The 19,922-nt window shown below is 48.6% G+C and overlaps 1 protein-coding gene across 1 annotated transcript in view; it reads left to right on the forward strand.

Annotated features, from left to right (window-relative positions):
- Nucleotides 1-1,000: 1,000 nt before the first annotated feature.
- Nucleotides 1,001-19,922, forward strand: part of mphosph9 (M-phase phosphoprotein 9) — a gene marked incomplete at its 5' end in the record, with an annotated part of 19,135 nt that continues 213 nt past the window's right edge. The window contains 22 exons of the mRNA XM_080529415.1: nt 1,001-1,251; nt 2,029-2,176; nt 5,941-6,030; nt 6,200-6,723; nt 6,883-7,063; nt 7,996-8,068; nt 8,680-8,780; nt 9,033-9,149; nt 9,634-10,163; nt 10,642-10,879; nt 12,657-12,872; nt 13,633-13,680; nt 13,976-14,040; nt 14,608-14,713; nt 14,803-14,999; nt 15,207-15,385; nt 16,017-16,355; nt 16,953-17,070; nt 17,373-17,464; nt 17,602-17,819; nt 19,447-19,515; nt 19,794-19,922. The exon at nt 19,794-19,922 is cut by the window's right edge and continues 213 nt beyond it. Coding sequence (XP_080385541.1) covers nt 1,001-1,251; nt 2,029-2,176; nt 5,941-6,030; nt 6,200-6,723; nt 6,883-7,063; nt 7,996-8,068; nt 8,680-8,780; nt 9,033-9,149; nt 9,634-10,163; nt 10,642-10,879; nt 12,657-12,872; nt 13,633-13,680; nt 13,976-14,040; nt 14,608-14,713; nt 14,803-14,999; nt 15,207-15,385; nt 16,017-16,355; nt 16,953-17,070; nt 17,373-17,464; nt 17,602-17,819; nt 19,447-19,515; nt 19,794-19,895 — 4,002 coding nt within the window. The 3' untranslated portion in view covers nt 19,896-19,922. The remainder of the gene's footprint in view (nt 1,252-2,028; nt 2,177-5,940; nt 6,031-6,199; nt 6,724-6,882; nt 7,064-7,995; nt 8,069-8,679; nt 8,781-9,032; nt 9,150-9,633; nt 10,164-10,641; nt 10,880-12,656; nt 12,873-13,632; nt 13,681-13,975; nt 14,041-14,607; nt 14,714-14,802; nt 15,000-15,206; nt 15,386-16,016; nt 16,356-16,952; nt 17,071-17,372; nt 17,465-17,601; nt 17,820-19,446; nt 19,516-19,793) is intronic.

The following is a 19,922-nucleotide window of genomic DNA, read 5'->3' on the forward strand; positions in this document are numbered from 1 at the left end:
GATTATTTGAATGTTGATACACCTCAAACAGAGAATGGGAGAAACTCTCGCTGAATCAAAACACACGCGAAACAGCTGCTAGTAGCTAGCAGGTAAGATGGCACATCACTATGAACATCTAACTGCATGTTGATAGAACATCAACATGCTAAAACACAACCACCACAACACAATTAGACGATCACACAGTCCTTACTTTTGAACATGTCCTAAAACGTAAGTTTGTTTACAAAGCCATGTATCACTTACCCAGTAGCCTACGGCAGACTATACAATGAATCCAATTCACACAATTTTAAGTATTTAGTGATACTGTTATACTGTGAAAACTGTTGGTTATATCGAGTGGGTTCATCAACACTTAAACCTTTGTAATATGAAAAAAAAAACGGAAAACACATAAAAAAAAAAAAAGAAAGAAGCTTTTTGGTCATTTGCACAAGAGGATTGCTGGCATGTGGTCTTTTTTTTATATATATATTTTTTTTTTCTTCAGATTTTATCCCTTTTTTCACCCAATTTGGTAGCCAATTGAACCCAACCTAGCATCCAATTATCCCCTGCCTATTGCGAAGGATCCGCCGCACGACCCCGTGGCCGGCAGTCCCAGAAGAGGCCGCCAGGCAGACTAGCTGACTGGCTCCTCGAGCCCAGCACCTGTTATTCCGGCACCCCGGGGGCACTGTTGCGCGACGGATCCTTGTCCGGAAATACTCCTATACCGCCCTCGGGAGCGGCCGCCCAATATGCCGCTCCCCGTGTGTGCCCCACACTGGCGAGCTGGGATTCGAACCCAGTCCCCGGTGGGCAGCATGCACTAGTGGCCAGTGCTTAGACCGCTACACACACCGTCCTTTTCACCAGACCGTGTCACATATGCTGAGCCAAGAGTGGTGTGGGCCATTCCTGCAAGCAGCCTTAAGGGGAACACAGAGCTGTTTCTTAACTGTTGCCCCCACCCCCTCAGGTATCAGACTCTCCTGTGTGCCGGCCCTTAAGCATGTCCACAGATGACAGCATCTCTGAGGACGTGTCCACCTCGGGGGCCCTGAGCCACTGCCATGTCGACGCTAACGGGGACGCAGGCAAGGAGAGCGAGGCCTCCCTGGTGTCCTCAGAGGGGACCTCCGCCTCTGGGCTGGCCGGGCCTGAGGAGGGCCTCACCTCCTCCTCCAAACCAGCAGGGGGCACTGTGGAGAGCAGACAGATGGACAGCATCACGAAAGCATGCGATATCCCCCAGAAGATCAGGTAGGTGTCGTCGGGACAGTGGAGAACACCCCATCCCTCTCCCATGGCACGGTCTTTCACACCGGCAAAGAACCGTTCCGGTTCTAACCAAGTCTGGAACCGGCTGGTGCGTTCAGTTCGGAGACTGAAAAGTTGGTTCGCAGCGGGAACCAGAAAATAGTGGTTCTCAAGCGGGAACCAAAACGTAGAACAGTCACGTCGTCAGTGGGTGTGTCATATTCTAGGCTGCAAAGACTAGCAAGAAGGAAGGAGACAAAATGTAATGTAATCTAAATCTAATTAGTGATCAAAACAATTATCAAAAGTTTCATCATTCTCTATCTTCCTCACATGCACAGCAAACACACGTGCACACGCGCGAACGCAAATTTTGTAAGGCATTTCTATTCCAGTAATGGAGCTGCTGGTTAGTAAGAGAACGCGTGTAGAAAGTGTCTTGTTTTGTTTCATGGAAAATAGTGTTTATTTCAGATACTGTAGTGGAAGATATTATCCTAATTTCCAGTGAAGTAGCTGCCATCTAGTTGTGAAATGTTTGTTCATCCCGGCCCTTCATCACCCATCGTTGATGATGTGGATGGTTCTGGTTACACTGGTATGAACGCGGGCTGGTTCGCCAGACAGCACCAAGGTTCGGAGGTTCCCAAACGCAAACCGGAACGGTTCTTTGCTGGTGTGAAAGCCCTATTAGATCACTCACTTGTTCCAACGGCCATTCGACATGTCTCTGTGTGCTGTAGGAGCCTGTGTCTGAGTATGTGTCTCTCTGTGCTGTAGGAGCCTGTGTCTGAGTACGGAGGAGGCGTTCAGGCCGGGGAGGAGCCTCCCCTTTATCAACCCCAGCTCTCTGGAGACCCTCCGGGCCCTGGTGCAGGAGATACAGAGCAACGGGGAGACAGACCCCGAGATCTGGAAGGACTGTGAGGTCAGAGAACCAGGAGCATTCCATACTATGGATGGATGGATGGATGGATGGAGTGTGTGTCTGTGTCTGTGTGTGTGTGTCTGTGTCTGTGTCTGTGTCTGTGTCTGTGTCTGTGTCTGTGTCTGTGTCTGTGTCTGTGTGTGTGTGTGTCTGTGTCTGTGTCTGTGTCTGTGTGTCTCTCTCTGTGTGTGTGTGTCTGTCTGTCTCTCTGTGTGTGTGTGTGTCTGTCTCTCTGTGTGTGTCTGTCTCTCTGTGTGTGTCTGTCTGTGTGTGTGTGTGTGTGTCTGTGTGGCCACTGCACTGTGTTGGCCATCTAGCAACTTCATTTCTGGGCTGTCGCTTTTGGTTTCTCTGTGGATCTCAGCTGACCACACACACAACGCACAAACAGACCCTAGAATGAACCACATACATTTTCAAACCAAACTACACACACACACACACACACACACACACACTCCAGACTGCACACCTCACCACTCTCCAGCTGATCCTTTCAGACATGGGAGATGATTTGTTTCCCAATCCTTGAATACAGGACAATACTTCAAACTAGTTCAAACTTCATCCCATCGCAATTTTATACAGTTTGATAGGTGAAATCTTGTTATTTATTCATTTAATTTAATTGGTGAGAAGTACTCAAACATTCACCATTTTCCCCCCACATTTTCTTTTTCCCTCCCCGCCCCACCCAACCCCAAAACAACAACGAAACAAACGAAAACAACAACAACACACGTCACAAAAACCAATGCACTATTACTGACATTGGAGTGATCCAGTAGACAGCCAGGTAGACATAAAATAAAATAAATCAATTCAAGTAAAATAAAAAGCTTCAGCATGTTCATATTTAGCCATGGGATTAGGGAGTACATTAATCAGGGGTTGGTAGTGTATGTAGAAACCAGTGGAGGCTCCTCCATAGAGGTGGAGGAGGCCTGGCCTCCCCAATAATTTGAGAGAAGAGAGAGAGATTTAAAAAAGCAATAATTATATTTTTTATCAGACACACAACATACAATTCAGAACAATACTTCATCCATTTCTAATATTTATCCTGCAGAACAGCACTCATACACGCGTGTGGCGGAAAAAGGTACTACACGGAGGCCAGGCCTCCTGTCGGAAAGTGGTTTCTCATAGAAGTCAATGTAATGCATTTTTTTTCATGGCAATATGTGATTGGCCAAATCACTGAAGATGGGTGGGAACAGGAGGCCTGGCCTCCGTGTAGTACCTTTTTCCGCCACACGCGTGTATGAGTGCTGTTCTGCGGGATAAATATTAGAAATGGATGAAGTATTGTTCTGAATTGTATGTTGTGTGTCTGATTGACATAGAGTTTGAGTGCTTTTGACATGTCATTGATTGTATGTAGTATGTTGTGGTGAATGTTGTGAGCCTGAGCAGAAGGGACATTAGCTGCTGCAGGCGGACCAGAGATTCATGCCAATTGTTTTGTTTATTTGATGACCCATTGTGCAGGCAATAAAAGCTGCTTCATCCACCATCCTGAGAGTGTCCCAATCCCTTCAGTACCGCCAAACACAAATTAATAATTTTTAACAAAGACAGATAAGAAGAACAGGGAACATTCCATCGCGAGTGAAGCGAGCAAGCGGAAAAAAAATTGGCCTCCTCAATTCTGGAAGTCACCAGCCTCCACTGCTAGAAACCTAGGTGATCAGTCTGGTAGTGTAGAAACCTAGGTGATCAGTCTGGTAGTGTAGAAACCTAGGTGATCAGTCTGGTAGTGTAGAAACCTAGGTGATCAGTCTGGTAGTGTAGAAACCTAGGTGATCAGTCTGGTAGTGTATGTAGAAACCTAGGTGATCAGTCTGGTAGTGTAGAAACCTAGGTGATCAGGCTGGTAGTGTAGAAACCTAGGTGATCAGGCTGGTAGTGCAGTGTTTCCCCTACCATTGCCCAACGGGACCTCCCGCCCCCGCAAGAAAAATGTTCAATGTCAAAAAAAAAAAGAAATGTGGCCTATGGATCAATTTATACCTCTTATTAGATTATACATGTTCTGGTTGTTATGTTTGCCTTTCGGTGGACAGCAAAAGAGGGAGAGAGGAGGATAGAGAGCAGGATGGTGTCGGCACACCAGAGAGACAGCAAGAACCAGGTGAGAAAGTGGACAGATAGTGAAGTCAAGATAGTAGTAAAGACCACAAGTAGCCTTGAGAACCTATGGTTCTGGTGCAGCACCCTCAGCACCCCCCTTTATTACTTGTAATAGGATGTAATAAACGTTTGACACACATGGCAATAAAAAAACATGAATCTTGAATTAGCAAAACATTTTTGCCATTTAAACATGTCAGCATGTCATCACATGTTGACAGGTAGATAATGACAGGTAGATAATGAAAGGTAGTAAAAAAACTGAAAAATGATGTTGCCAGACTTGCAGACTTTTTAACCAGACCCTGTCACATATGTTTGTGTGTGATTGTCAGTGCAAAGAGGGAGAGAGGAGGATGGAGATAGGAGGATGGAGATGACACAGAGAGAGAGAGAGAGTGAGGGAGCAAGAGCAGGAAGAACCAGGTGAGAAAGTGGACAGATAGTGAAGTCAAGATTGTTATAGTGTCAAAACAGTAAAACAATTAATAACAAATAAGTGATGGCTTTGTGGCTCAACAATAAAGTCTATAAATTATCATATTTGTTCTAGTCACATAATTGATATTATGATATTACAGAGATAACTTGTTCTGTTACTAATCTGCTCCACTAATTGTGGGGGGGGGGGGGGGAGAAATTAACATTTCACAACAGGGAGGGGCGGGGGGGGGGGGGGGGCGAGCGGGGGTGAGGAGAAATTAACATTTCACAACGGGGGGGTGGAGGTGGAGGATCCATGCCACCCTCCCAAGGCAGCAAACCTAGGGGAAACACTGTAGTGTATGTATGGTGATCAGTCTGGTAGTGTATGTAGAAACCTAGGTGATCAGTCAGGAGGAAGAACAGATAAATCATTAAAGTAGGAGACAAAGGGTTGCCACTTTTTTTTTAGAAAGCGCTCACGAGACCCTCTAAGGGTCAACAAAAACCACATCACATCCTTCAGCCAGGCAGAGAATGGGGGGGGGGGGGTTAGGCTATTTCCAGGATAGGAGTATTCTTCGCCTGGCTAGAAGTGTTGCGAAGGCAGTTATGTCGACCTTGTTGGAATTGCAAGGGAGGGGCTGGGCTATATACAGTAGGTGAAATGTATAGAACATGACTTAAACAGGACTTGCCTCTAGAGCTTCAACAGAGTATGGTTTATGTGTTCTGCATCACCCCCCCATCCCCTTTGAGAGCATAGTACAACCTCTCCTCGACTCACATCATATCTAGAGCACAGCTGCTTCTATGGGTACACCCACACACCCACCCACCCACACACACACACACACACACACACACACACACACACACACACACACACACACACACACCCACACACACCCACACACACAGACACACACACAGTCCTCAGCTGTGTGCCTCAACCCTAACAGTGATCCACAGCTGTCTTAACTCTGCCTTCAATTTCATAACTGGTTTTACACTTTATAGATTTGTGGGCTATATTCAAAATGTAATTTATCAAATATGTGCGCTTTACTCAAAACAGTTAGGGTCCCAATGTGTCCATTTGGGTATGATTTTAAAAGTGTGTTTTTTCCACCCACAAACCTATGCAGATCAGTGGTGAACATATTATATCCTTAATAATATGATTAGTATTTTTATTTCCTAAACAGGGCCGATGGCTGCATCTGTTTCAGCTGGTGGAGAAGCAATACCAGGAGCAAATCCTCGCTCAACAAGAGCAGTACCAGTGCCAAATACAGGTCAGCTTACTTCTAAGCAACACTCTCATGATTTCTTTCATGTATGATTGTCTTAAAACCTCAAGATCCTCCTCCCTATTGGCCCTGAGCACCAAACAGAGCTCCCTGATGAGGACTTGGGTATTCTTGATGCGTGTTGAGACTTGTTGTTGTTGTCGTCCTCCCTCAGCTGATCCAGGATGAGATCAAAGCTCTGGTCCAGCTCCAGAACCGCCCGGGCGCCCAGCCGCACCCCGAGTACACCTCCACCCCTGCTGTCACCACCAAGGGGGGGTACCCCCTGCCCCACGATGACCCGCAGACTCCCGCGGACCTGCCGAAATGCAACGGACGCCTCTCCGTCCCTCCCCCTCCTCTCATCTCTACGTCCCCTTCGCCCCCGCCCGCTCGGGCCAGGACTACCAGGCCAGGGGAGGGCACGGAGGGGGGCCGGGCAGATACGTTCCTGAGCAGCGGCTACGGGACCCTCTCTCACTGGGACACGGGCCTGGAGCAGACCAGGACTCTGGGGGGGGGGGCGGAGGAGCCTGGCCCGGGGAGAGGAGAGGAGACCCCCTGGTCCCCTCCCCTCCAGGACCACACAGAGACCACCTCGGTCGGGTATCAGCAGAGCTCGGCCAATGAGGCGCCACCGAGAGCCGCCAAAGCAGCCAATCCTAGCCTTCAGCCCGACTCGCAACGGAGAACCTCCAGGTAGAACCTCCTGTTACTATGGCGAATGTTGTTCTAATGTCGTCGTCGGAAGAACTAGCGGTGTATACGTCACACACAAACACTCTCCCAAAGAACCGTCCCTCTCATAGTTAACATTAAAATACTGTGTCTTTGATGCGTCCTGTGTGTGTGTTCCAGCCAACCACTGACCTCCTGGGCTCAGAAGCAGAAACACAGACCCAAGAAGAGCCAGGAGGAGCAGACCTCCCCCCAGGCCTCAGAGCCCCAGCAGCAGCAGAAGCAGCAGCAGCAGCAGCCCTCCCCCAGGGACAGCCCCAGAGACAGCCCCCTGGAGCACACCACTGACCCCCAGGACCAGGTGAGCCCGGCCCTACACCTAGCCCTACACCTAGCCCTACCCCTAGACCTAGCCCTAGTCCTAAACCTAGCCAACCTAGCCCTAAACCTAGCCCTAAACCTTGCCCTAGCCCTAAACCTAGCCCTAAACCTAGCCCCAGCCCTAGCCCTGACCCTAGCCATAGACCTAGCCCTAAACCTAGCCCTAGTCCTAAACCTAGCCAACCTAGCCCTAAACCTAGCCCTAAACCTTGCCCTAGCCCTAAACCTAGCCCCAGCCCTAGCCCTGACCCTACACCTAGCCCTAGCCCAAACCCTAGCCCTAAACCTATCCCTAAACCCATCCCTAAACAGCCCCAGAGACAGCCCCCTGGAGCACACCACAGACCCCCAGGACCAGGTGAGCCTGGCCCTAAACCTAGCCCTACACCTAGCCCTACACCTAGCCCTACACCTAGCCCTACACCTAGCCCTAAACCAAGCCCTACACCTAGCCCTAAACCTAGTCCTAAACCTAGCCAGCCTAACCCTAAACCTTGCCCTAAACCTAGCCAATCTAGCCCTACACCTAGCCCTAGCCCTAAACCTAGCCCTAAACCTAGCCCTAAACCTAGCCAATCTAGCCCTACACCTAGCCCTAGCCCTAAACCTAGCCGTAAACCTAGCCCTAGCCCTAAATCTAGTCCTAAACCTAGCCCTAGTCCTAAACCTAGCCGACCTAGCCCTAAACCTAGCCCTAGCCCTAGCCCTAAACCTAAACCTAGCCCTAGACCTAGCCCTAAACCTGTCCAACCTAGCCCTAGCCTTAAACCTAGCCAACCTAGAGCAAGGGGAAAGCTATTGTGTATCTAATGCTTACGCTGGTTCTACCCCCCTCTCCCCAACGTATTGATGTTGTTGTGCAGTCACATCACAGCCTCTGAGTCTCATTCTCTCTTCTCCATCGGGTTTCAGAATCGATCGTCTGTGCCCTCCTCCAACTCATTCCCCCTCAGGAGGAGTGATAGCCTTGTGTCTGAGGCCTCAGGTAAAATCTCTCTCACACTCACGCACACACGCACACACTCCCTTACGCACACACTCACACACTCACACACACATTCCCTTACGCACACACTCACACTCCGTCACACACACACACACACATACACACACGCACACACTCCCTTACGCACACACTCACACACACACTCACACACACACACTCCCTTACGCACACACTCACACTCCGTCACACACGCACACTCGCTCGCACACACACACACACACACACACACACACACACACACACACACACACACACACACACACACACACACACACACACACACACACACACACACCGCTCACATTAGCAGTCAGATGACAGCCCTTGACAGTGTGTGTATCTGTGCACCCGGGAGATCCCCAAAGCCCTTTGTGTTCCCTGTAATAATTGCTTTTTACTGTACCCTCTAACTTCCATACGTATTCCAATTTTACCGTCACTGTCCAAATAATAACGGACGGCACTCTAGATATGGAATTGGTTTAATGTCACTGTTTGAAGCCGCAGTCCTTCAGTAACGATTCGATAACATTGTGGTCATAAAAAGCAGTTGGCTTCAGACAGATTGGACTCCTCACTGTGTCCCTCAGGTCTGACGTACTGGCGCCTGGAGGAGAGTGAGCTCTACCGCCCCCTACCTGACAGCTTTGACAGTGGCGCCTACCTCCTGCTGCAGTCCTCCATGAGCCTGGTAAGTAAAGACTATGGTAGTAGTGTCATGGCCAAAAAGTGTCCGGGTGTCCAGGGGGGATGATATCCTGTCTTTCGTACGCCGACGCTACGCCGAACGCTAGCATCCCGGGCTGCCGACGTTTGCGTAGCACTGAAAAGAGTCACTGTGCTTTTAGAAAACGGTCGTTTTTTAAGAGAGCGGTATTAATTGTTGCGGTTGTAATAAGTGAGTGTTTTTTCCAGAGAGATTCTTGTCTGTGTTTCCCTCCAGACCCCACGAGAGGAGCCCAGAGTGTCTCTGAGGGAGATCTACCACAACAAACAGAGGACAGACTCCAGACGCACAGACTGTGACGGCTCCCTCACATCCAGCCCTATGTCACCACAGGTACTGTACACACACACACACACACACACACACACACACACACACACACTGCTCACATTAGCAGTCAGATGACAGTCCTTGGGTGTGTGCTTCTGTTTACCTGGGAGAACCCCAGTGCTTTCTACATTTAGCATTTTTGGCATTTAAGCAGACTTGCAACAAATACATTTGACTAAGTGAGTGAATCGTCTGTCCACCAGCCTTAGCAGGAAAAATAAATCTATGCTCAGGCCTGGAGCCATTGGCAGTCGTCGTTCTAGAAGAAGGAAGAATTATTTTAAAAATAAATCTGCACTAGGGAAACAGTACAGGGGGGTAGTAGATGTCTCAGGAAGGACAGTTCAGGTGTAGACTGAAGACATTTCTCACTTTCAGAGCTTTCTCACTTCCTTAGTTCAGTGTTCTAACCCAGCCTCCTCTGCCGCTGTGTGACCCTGTGTTCTAGGTGTTAACCCTGGACCCTCTGTGTGACCCTGTGTTCTAGGTGTTAACCCTGGACCCGTCTGTCCACGTGCGTCAGTCGGACCGCACCTCCGGCTTCACCTCCCCTTCCTACTTCAGCAGCCCCTCCTTCCCCGGCCAGCCCCTCCCCTCCTCCCCCCACGTGGGGACCCCCCTCAGCCCCGACAGCATGGCGGAGGGCAGCAACGGCAACCCCGGGGGGGACACGGACTGCACCTCCAACGCCTCCAGCCTCTCGGCCGCCGCGCCCACCCCAGCCAGAGTGCCCTCTTCGCGGGCTTCACCTTCCCCGGTGGGGGGGGTGGTCCCCCCCTCTACCTCCCAGGCCAAAACCCAGCCCTACTTTCTCTCCGACGGCCAACAACCGCACAGAGCCGCGGTCGCCCCTCTCGCCAGCGAGGAGGAGGCCAGCCACACGCACACCAGCACCCTGAAGCCGCAGCCGCACGCGAGGGAGACGCACGCGGCCTCGGGGGCCGGCCCCCTGTGTGCGGGCAGTCCTCGCGGGGAGAGAGCGGCAGAGTCGGCGGAAGACCCCGTGGTCCTCTCTCTGTGAGTGTGTTGTGTCGTGCGGTGTCAGCGCCTTCTGTACGATAGCGAGACCGTGTTACCTAGGGTAGCTCACGCCTTAAGAATTGACGAATTTGACCTCGTCCGTCACCGTCTCGTCCCTTCATTTTTCCTCTCCTCCCCCTGTTCTCTCTCTCTCTCTCTTTTTCTCTCTCTCTTTCTCTCTCTTTCTCTCTCTCTTTCTCTCTCTCTCTTTTTCTCTCTTTCGCTCTCTCTCTCTTTCTCTCTCTCTCTCTTTCTCTCTCTCTTTCGCTCTTTCTCTCTCTCTCTTTTTCTCTCTCTCTTTCTCTCTCTTTCTCTTTCTCTCTCTCTCTTTCTCTCTCTCTCTTTTTCTCTCTTTCGCTCTTTCTCTCTCTCTCTTTCTCTCTCTCTCTTTTTCTCTCTTTCGCTCTTTCTCTCTCTCTCTTTCTCTCTCTTTCTCTCCCTCTCTCTCTCTCTCCCCCTCTCTCCCTCTCATCAGACTAAGACAGAACCTGAGAGAGAAGCACGCCAGGCACGTGGCTGACCTGAAGTCGTACTACGAGGCTGAGATCCGGGTCCTGAGAGACAAGTTGCAGCTGAGGGACCTGCCTCAGGACCTGGAGAGCACCAACCAGGCCCTCCGCGCACGCTGCGCCCACCTGGAGAGAGCCCTGACCCAGGCCAGCGTCCGCATCCAGGAGCTGGAGGCCAAGAACCGCTTACAGGAGAACAAACTGGCAAGTCTTTACCTCTCCTTTATCCACCTGGAGAAACATTCAGTCTCAGTGCTTAACACTAGAACAGCCATGGATTGGGTTATTTGACCAAGTGAGTAAAACCATTTTTTTTTTTGCACTCGATGAAATTTCACGACCCTCCTTTCATGTGCGTTCTACCACCCAGTATCCTTACATTTTCAAAGTCACATCAGGATACAGTGTTTCCTCCAGGATTTTTCACATTAGTGGTGGAGCGTTCATTTTCCGCGCGCACGCGCATAAAACGCGCACTGGCGCTAAAAACAAAGACGTAATTTCACCATAAAACTAGAGGGTGGCAACAATTTTTGGGGGTTTAATAGCGGTTAAGTCATTAAAGCCGAGCAGGTGATTTTATATAGAAGGTGATCAAATACCAATATATCCTACAGCTGCAGCGGAACATGCGGAACGCGCATGACACACACACACACAAACACAGAAAGATCATCAGCTCATCGAATGAAGTACACAAGAGTAGAGTACACATGGAACCGGGAACGCGCATACAGCACTGAACAACATCCGTAGAATATAAACTTGTGACTGACAGTCACATACATACATACATACACACACACACACAATGAAAGATCATCAGCTCATTAATACGAAGTAGGCCTACATGAGAGTACACGCACAAAACTAACGTTACTCATTAACTGTTTACACAAGTAAAATCATAGTGTGACAGTCAGATGGAGCATTCGGTAAGCAACAACAGCAAGGTAATGCTATCAGTTGAGTTAAGGAAAACCAACTCTTACCTTTGAGGACACCAACATGAGCCCTGCTTACCCGTACCTCCGCCGTTCTGTTCGTGGTGATTTTAGAGGCAATAGATTATTTTTGCCCCGCGCATATTGCTATGAATAGTTCGAAGCTAGCGTTAGGTGCGAGAATGCTCGGTTAACCCATTAGCGGGAACATTATTTGTTTCACAAAATAGGCTGATTTAATTGACCATGAACATCAGAGACATACATTACGAATGTTCATTTAAAATACTCTATACTGAGCACTGGTATAAGAACATGACCCAGAGAACAGCAGTAAATGCAATAACCCACAGTCGTCGCTGATGATGTTGCATTTTCGATTAGGATATGTTTACGGGATTAAAGGGACCGGCGACGGGCGAAGAGAGAGAGAGAGGAGAGTGATTTCCTGAAATCCAAATGTCCCGCTAAATTCGGGATCACAAAACTGTTTTGAAAGCGCGTCGCCTCGCGCCTGTTGAGAGCGATTCAGTCTCGATTGCAATGCGAACACAAACGACGAGGTTAATTGCAACATTGTAACATATTGTTACTAACTACGCCCTAAATCGTAACGAAATGTAGGTCTGGAAACGGCCTAAATCTAGCTGCAATCTGCTTTTTTTCTGTTCTCCGGTCATAATAACTTGCTGCCTTTCTGCGCAGCCTGAATCAAAGTGGACTGTCTGAATCAATTAGTTGCGGAGGAAATTGATTCGTGGCGGCCCGCCACGAATAAATGCATATAGAGGAAACACTGGGATAAGCTAGTATAAAGCTATTTTGCAGTTTTTCTGTGTAGGAGGGCAGGCTAATTTACAAGAGGCGCCAACTAGTGGTCGTTGTGTGGAAGTAGCAGATTACCATTGTAAAGACTATGGTCATTTGACCCCCCCGAGGCGGTTCTTATAGTAGGTAAAACAGGTGCGGCTGTTCTAGTGTTAATACGGGGCGCATTTTCATTGGTCGTTGGAATTTTCGTCCCACCCCCCTTGCAGGTGGATTGGCCAGAGAGGTACGCCGTGGCGGGGGCGGCGGTGACGGCCCTGCAGCAGCGGCTGGAGGAGAGCAAACGCTCCGGCAAGGAGAAGGACGCTTCGGCCGCCCGCCTGAGGACCCGAGCGCACCAGTTAGAGGAGGCCCTGCAGAACGCCTGCAGGGAGTCAGACGAGAGGCAGGACAGGAGGGAGAGGGAGTACAAGATGCTGCAGGACGTGAGTCAGAATGTGCCGTGGGAAGAATACAGGCTTAGGCAGAATCAGCCTTTTCGAAAAGTATTATAATCGACTGTTCAGCAGACGCTTTTTAATCCAAAGCGATTTATAATTAGAGATTACAGGGACAGTCTCCCTGGAGTCATTTAGGGTTGAGTGTCTTACTCCAGGGCACTACTACTACTGGTGGTGTTCCCAGGGTGGGATTCAAACTCATGACCTTCACGATCATCAGTCCAGCTCACTATCCCCCCCTAGAGCACCACTACCCTACGTCCAACCTCCTAAAGTGTCGGTCCTCATTCATCAACATGTTTAGAAGTCATGCGCGAATGTGTTTATTTTAAAAAAGACCTTCATAAAACGTGCGGAGAGACCCAATTTTGTTGGTACGCGCGCGCGTACGATGATGAATGCCAAATACCCGTTCCCGTTGTTCGTCACTCAACAATCTGAACGGCCGTTAAACAAACCCACATATGGAGTCAATAACGGTACTGTTGTTGAGGTATCCATACGGTCCATTTGCAATTTGAGTTCATTGTCGGGTCAAGTTTCCCTTTCATAGTTGTGTATTTGAGATGCCCTTTCATTCCCGTGGCGGATGTGTGCAGGGGACCTTGTGAGCGTCTATTGTGGTGACGCTCGGGGGTGTGAACAGCGTTGGACAGCAGGGTGATGTGGGGCCACCGTGACTCAGGGTGTGTGTGACTCAGGGTGTGTGTGTGTGTGTGTGTGTGTGTGTGTGTTGTGTCCTCAGCTCCTGGGGGAGTATGACTCACTGAGGACAGACCATGAAGGGGTGAAGGTACCACTTCTATTCTATTATTTCTCTTTTTGTGGTTTATGTTTATTGGATTTTTTTTTCGAGAGCATACAATTGTGAAGCATGTATAAAAAATAAAAAAAAGTACATAAGACTTCATCCAAAAGTGAATATTTGATCATTTCTAATGACTTCACAAATGGAGGGGAATGCAGACGAAACACAAAGCAAAACGCTTGCAGCAGTATCGTACTTTTTTTATTTGACCTTTGACTCCACGTCTTTAGTTTCCTCGCCATCCTCTTCTAAAGCTTCTAACCCTTTGTTCTGTCAACAGGACCATTTGGTGTCGACACAGAACAAGCTATTCGACGCCAACGAACAGATATCTGAACTCAGGAGGTAAGTGCAGACGTCTCCTATGACGAGCGTGGTGAAACAGAGCAGAGTTGTGGCCTGGGGTGGTCCAGTGGTCTAGCATCACGGCACACAGCACACATGTACCGAGGTCGGCATGGGTTCGAATCCGGCCCGTGCCCTGCTGACATGCTCCATGCTCCATCCTCCTTACTTTCCTGTCTGTCACTCTCTCTATCCAATCAAATGAAAATAATGAGTGGGACTGCCCCACTCAGAAATAAATAAACCCAAAACAGGCCAGAGTTACGTAATGAGCCGTAATCGTGCCATTAGCGTCGTAACGGTTATGACAGCACTAGGGATCCTTCATGACGGGAGTCCTCAGGTAGAGTGTTCCTGTCTAGAGTGAATCTCTCTGAATCTTTCCTTGTCCTGCCTCCTTCACCAGAACACATCTCTAGACTCTGGCTAGGGTCAAAGCAACGTGGTGTATTCCTCCTGCTACCTTGCTTTTCTCCCCCTGCCTCACGAGTGTCAGATAGAACGTAGCTCTGTATCTACAGTCTCAACCATATCTAGATGTCTCTGTGTCTGCCCCCTCCCCTCCAGGGTGGTCTCTAAGCTGGAGAGTCAGGTGAAACAGCTGGACCACGAGAGCCATGCGAGAGCGCGCTACGGCCCCCACAGCCACACGCAGCCCTCCGGGGCCGGGTACGTACCCCTCAGATAAGAGACGTTTATCCACGGACGATGCTGTGGTGCGCCGTCTGTACCCCCCCCCCTCCACGCTCTCCCTGACTCCAGCGGTTGTGTCGGTCCCTCCCCAGGCTGCTGCATCACCCTGACCTGCTGCACTCGCCAAGCAAACACCCTCTGGACCCAGACAGCTCCTACCGGAGGTCCCCCTGCCCTCAGCCCGACCACAACAGCCACAGGAAGTCTCCCTGTCCTAAAACGGACCAGTCGGCGGGATCGGCAGGCCCTACGGACAACAGTTGGAGGTAAGTGTGGTCGTCATAGCAGCGTGACACGCTTTACAGGTTTGTTTGTTTTTTACACGTTTTACACTTTTTTTTTACACGTTACACAGTTCTTTTTACACATAATTTTTTTTACACGCTAAACGGTGCTAGACAGATCGGGATTGTCGACGAACAGATTTGACTGTCCCTGTCCCTGTCCTTGTCATCCCTGTTTTTGTCCTGTAGGTGTCAGTCTCCCCCTGAACGAGAGCACTCCCAGGAGCAGTGCGGTGGCGGCGGCGGGGGCCAGAGGGAGCCTGGCAGGAGGGAGGGGCCCCTCACCCCGGTGATGAAGGCCCTGATTCAGCTGGAGGAGACCAGCACGGAGGGCCGGGCCCCCTGTAAGAACAGCTCCACCTCAGGCAGTAGGGACTCACTCTCATTGGCTTCCCCCCATCCCACGTCCCCCCCGCCTACACGTCACGAATCACAAGAGAACGGCTAACCCCTCTCTCTGGAGTATTGGACGTATCCATTCACCATGAGTGTTTTTGGCTCTGGTTCAAGCCTAATTCTAGTGCTTTGGGTTTTGCAAGCTTGCTTTTTAAATATCGGGGAGTTCCGCTGACTGTAATTTCTCCTCCCAGAGGCATTAACCTGGCTGCCATGCTTATTTGATGACATCTAAGTGCATCTAATTAATTTCATTTGAAGCTGTGCTTTGGCTCCGCTCCACCGCCGCGGCCGTTTGACTGCTTTCACTTTGATCTCCCCCTGAACTCGCTCAGTCTTTTGGGGAAACATGTTTTTATTTTCTCTTAAGTAGAAACAGTTTTTTTTTTTTAAAGGTTTTCCGCTTGTGAAAATTGAGAGGTTTGGCAATGGACATAGAATCCATCTGATGTGGTTGTGTGTGTGTGTGCGTGTGTATGTCTGTGTGTGTGTGTATGTCTGTATGTGTGTGTGTGTGTGTGTCTCTGTATGTGTGTGTGTGTGTGTGTGTGTGTGTCTCTATCTGTGTGTCTGTGTGTCTGTGTGTGTCGTCCCCCCATCTAGGGCGGAGCAGTCGGAGGCCTACTGTGGGTTTTATGGAGTGGAGCCACAGAGAGCCTGTTGAGGACAGAGGCAGGGCTGTGGAGGACAGGGGAGGGAGCGAACCACAGAGGGGTGGAGGGACTGGACCACAGAGGGGTGGAGGGACTGCTCCAGAGAGAGGGGCTCCAGAGAGAGGAGCTCCAGAGAGAGGAGCTCCAGAGAGAGGAGCTCCAGAGAGAGGCGCTCCAGAGAGAGGAGCAGCTCTGCTGAGGGCCCAGAGGAGCTTATCCCCTGAAGGCCACAGGTCCTCGTCTCTGCCCCCCCGTGCCCAGCGATCCCTCCCCCCCCCAGCCACACCCAGTATGTACTCCCTCTCTCTCTCTTTACTGATCAGGTTAAAGTAACATTTCTACCGTGGTAATATAGCCCACTTCCTATCTATTCCTGTGCATTGACTTGAAGCCGTATGCCAGCGACTCTTTTTTACACTCTTACTTTTACACTGTAAGGTGTGAAATAATAAGGGCTGATTTGTTTCCTAGTGTGGTAAAAGCATTTGATATAAAAGGCTATGTTGGTTGTTGCTCATATTAGTATTGTTAACTACTAATAAAGTTTTGTATGTTTATATTGGTATTGTTAACTACTAATAAAGTGTTGCATGTTTATATTAGTATTGTTAACTACTAATAACGTTTTTTTATGTTTATATTAGTATTGTTAACTACTAATAAAGTTGTTTTATGTTTATATTAGTATTGTTAACTACTAATAAAGTGTTGCATGTTTATATTGGTATTGTTAACTACTAAAAAAGTGTTGCATGTTTATATTGGTATTGTTAACTACTAATAAAGTGTTGTATGTTTATATTAGTATTGTTAACTACTAATAAAGTTGTGTATGTTTATATTAGTATTGTTAACTACTAATAAAGTGTTGTATGTTCTGTGGCAGCTAAGCGAGAGACTATGCTCCTGCCTCTCTCTGCGAGGTCCAGTCCCAAACGCAGCCCGACAGAGAACTACTCCACCGCGTTCGGCAACACGATACCCCAACAACACCTGCACAGCAGGTAACCACGACAACTAGACTTAGCACCCACACCCGCTCAACAGCTACACGTGTCACAGGGTTTGTTTTGAAGTAGAATATCGTCGACTTGAACATCAGTCGACCGCACAGCTAGCTTAACCAGGGGCCCCTATCTGAAGCTACCGTACCGCTCTGGTAATGAGTTCATTCATTCTCTGTTAATTGCGCTGTCTCCTCCTCCCTGCAAGCATGGAACTGTAGCCCTGTTGTCCATACTAGAGGCTAACAGGCTAACTGTATCCCACTTGTCCAGACTAGAGGCTAACAGGCTAACTGTTGCAGGTTTGATGTGCCATTAGACCAGAGACGCCACTCCTTCAACAGCACCAGTCCCAGGAAGAGACTGCACTTTACAGCACTGGACAGACAGGAAGGTAAGGTCTCGCACTCTCATGGGAGTCCAACAATGTATTGAATTTGATACTATCAACGTTTTTCCTTTTAGGTTCCTAAGAGCCAGACAACAATAATTAAATCTAACTAAGAAGACTGTTGCTCTTTCCTCCCCCAGGCTCCCAGCAGGTAGGCGTGGGTTCTGCAGCCTTCCCTGGAGGTGTGGACCCCGCTGAGAGTGGCCCCCGGCTGGGCTGGGAGGAGCAGGGGGCTGGGGGGTGCAGGGCGGACCTCCAGGACCCCGGGGAGGACTCGGGCCTGTCCCTCCAGAACAGGCTCCACTCCCTGGCTGACGCAGAGAGGCTATTTGACGAGCTCACCCAGGAGAAACAGCAGGTGAGAGGGTGTTCCAGTTACCATCGCTAGATTCTACACTTACACTTACCCTCTATCTACACTAACACTTACCCTCTATCTACACTAACACTTACCCTCTATCTACACTAACACTTAACATCTATCTACTAACACTTACCCTCTATCTACACTAACACTTACCATCTATCTACACTAACACTTATCCTCTATCTACACTAACACTTACCATCTATCTACACTAACACTTACCCTCTATCTACACTAACACTTACCCTCTATCTACACTAACACTTACCATCTATCTACACTAACACTTACCCTCTATCTACACTAACACTTACCATCTATCTACACTAACACTTACCCTCTATCTACACTAACACTTACCCTCTATCTACACTAACACTTACCATCTATCTACACTAACACTTACCATCTATCTACACTAACACTTACCATCTATCTACACTAACACTTACCCTCTATCTACACTAACACTTACCCTCTATCTACACTAACACTTACCCTCTATCTACACTAACACTTACCCTCTATCTACACTAACACTTACCATCTATCTACACTAACACTTACCCTCTATCTACACTAACACTTACCATCTGTCTACACTAACACTTACCATCTGTCTACTAACAGTTACCCTCTATCTACACTAACACTTACCCTCTATCTACACTAACACTTACCCTCTATCTACACTAACACTTACCCTCTATCTACACTAACACTTACCATCTATCTACACTAACACTTACCCTCTATCTACGCTAACACTTACCCTCTATCTACTAACACTTACCCTCTATCTACTAACACTTACCCTCTATCTACACTAACACTTACCATCTATCTACGCTAACACTTACCATCTATCTACACTAACACTTACCCTCTATCTACACTAACACTTACCCTCTATCTACACTAACACTTACCATCTATCTACACTAACACTTACCCTCTATCTACACTAACACTTACCATCTATCTACACTAACACTTACCCTCTATCTACACTAACACTTACCCTCTATCTACACTAACACTTACCATCTATCTACACTAACACTTACCCTCTATCTACACTAACACTTACCCTCTATCTACACTAACACTTACCATCTATCTACTAACAGTTACCCCCTATCTACACTAACAGATACCCTCTAGCTACACTAACAGCTATAGGTATCTGAGCAAAATATGGGAAAAATACCTTTCAATGGAGCAATAAAAACAAAAACAGAAATGCCAATGTGTCAATTACCATGTTGCTTTATGTCAACCCCATACATCTCTGAGTGTTGGTCCAGACAGCCACTAATCCCCACCCCTCCTGTGACATAATCTGGTGTTATTGTCCTTTGTTAATGAGTTCTATTTATAGAGGCAGCTCACCCCCCGCCCCCCCACCCCCCACCCCCCGCCCCCCACCCCCCCATCCTGTTCTGGCTGAAGGGTGCTAACTCCTCACCCCTCCACCCTCCACCCACCAAATCACCCCACGACCAGCATAGCATCGCCTGCCTCACTAATCTGACCAGTACTTCAAAAGGGCTTCAGATGTGTTTGTTTATACATTTCCATATTAATTTCTGTCTTTATTTTTGTGTGTGTTTGTCAGATCGAGGCGTCTCTGAGCCGCATGCCGGGGGCCGGGGGCAGAGTGACCCTGCAAGCCAGGTTAGATGAGGTAAGGTCACCTGGACACCACCACCCCTGCTAACCCTGTATGTTCACATGTGTTTACCAACTGTAAGGATGCATATCATCTTAATGTGGTGGGCATTTTATTGTGAGATGTTTCAGTTGAGGAAATGGTAATGATATCAGTGAAAATGTATGTACAGTACCATAGAAAACATACTCTTCAATGACAATCAAGTTGAATCTAATCTAATCTAATGTAAAAGACAAAGGTTTGTTTTTGAATGTGTATTGCTATTTCAGCTAAGTGTGTGTTCTGCTCAGGTGGCCTTAGAGGAACGTCTGGAGAGAGTGAACCGCCACCTGGGCTCCATCCGCATGACGCTGAAGAGATTTCACGTTCTACGTTCCTCTGCCAATATATAGCAATGTTCTCTTGTTTTATTAGATGAC

The sequence above is a fragment of the Nansenia antarctica genome (assembly GCF_963989245.1).
Source record: "Nansenia antarctica genome assembly, chromosome: 4".
In the NCBI taxonomy this organism is placed as follows: domain Eukaryota; kingdom Metazoa; phylum Chordata; class Actinopteri; order Argentiniformes; family Microstomatidae; genus Nansenia; species Nansenia antarctica.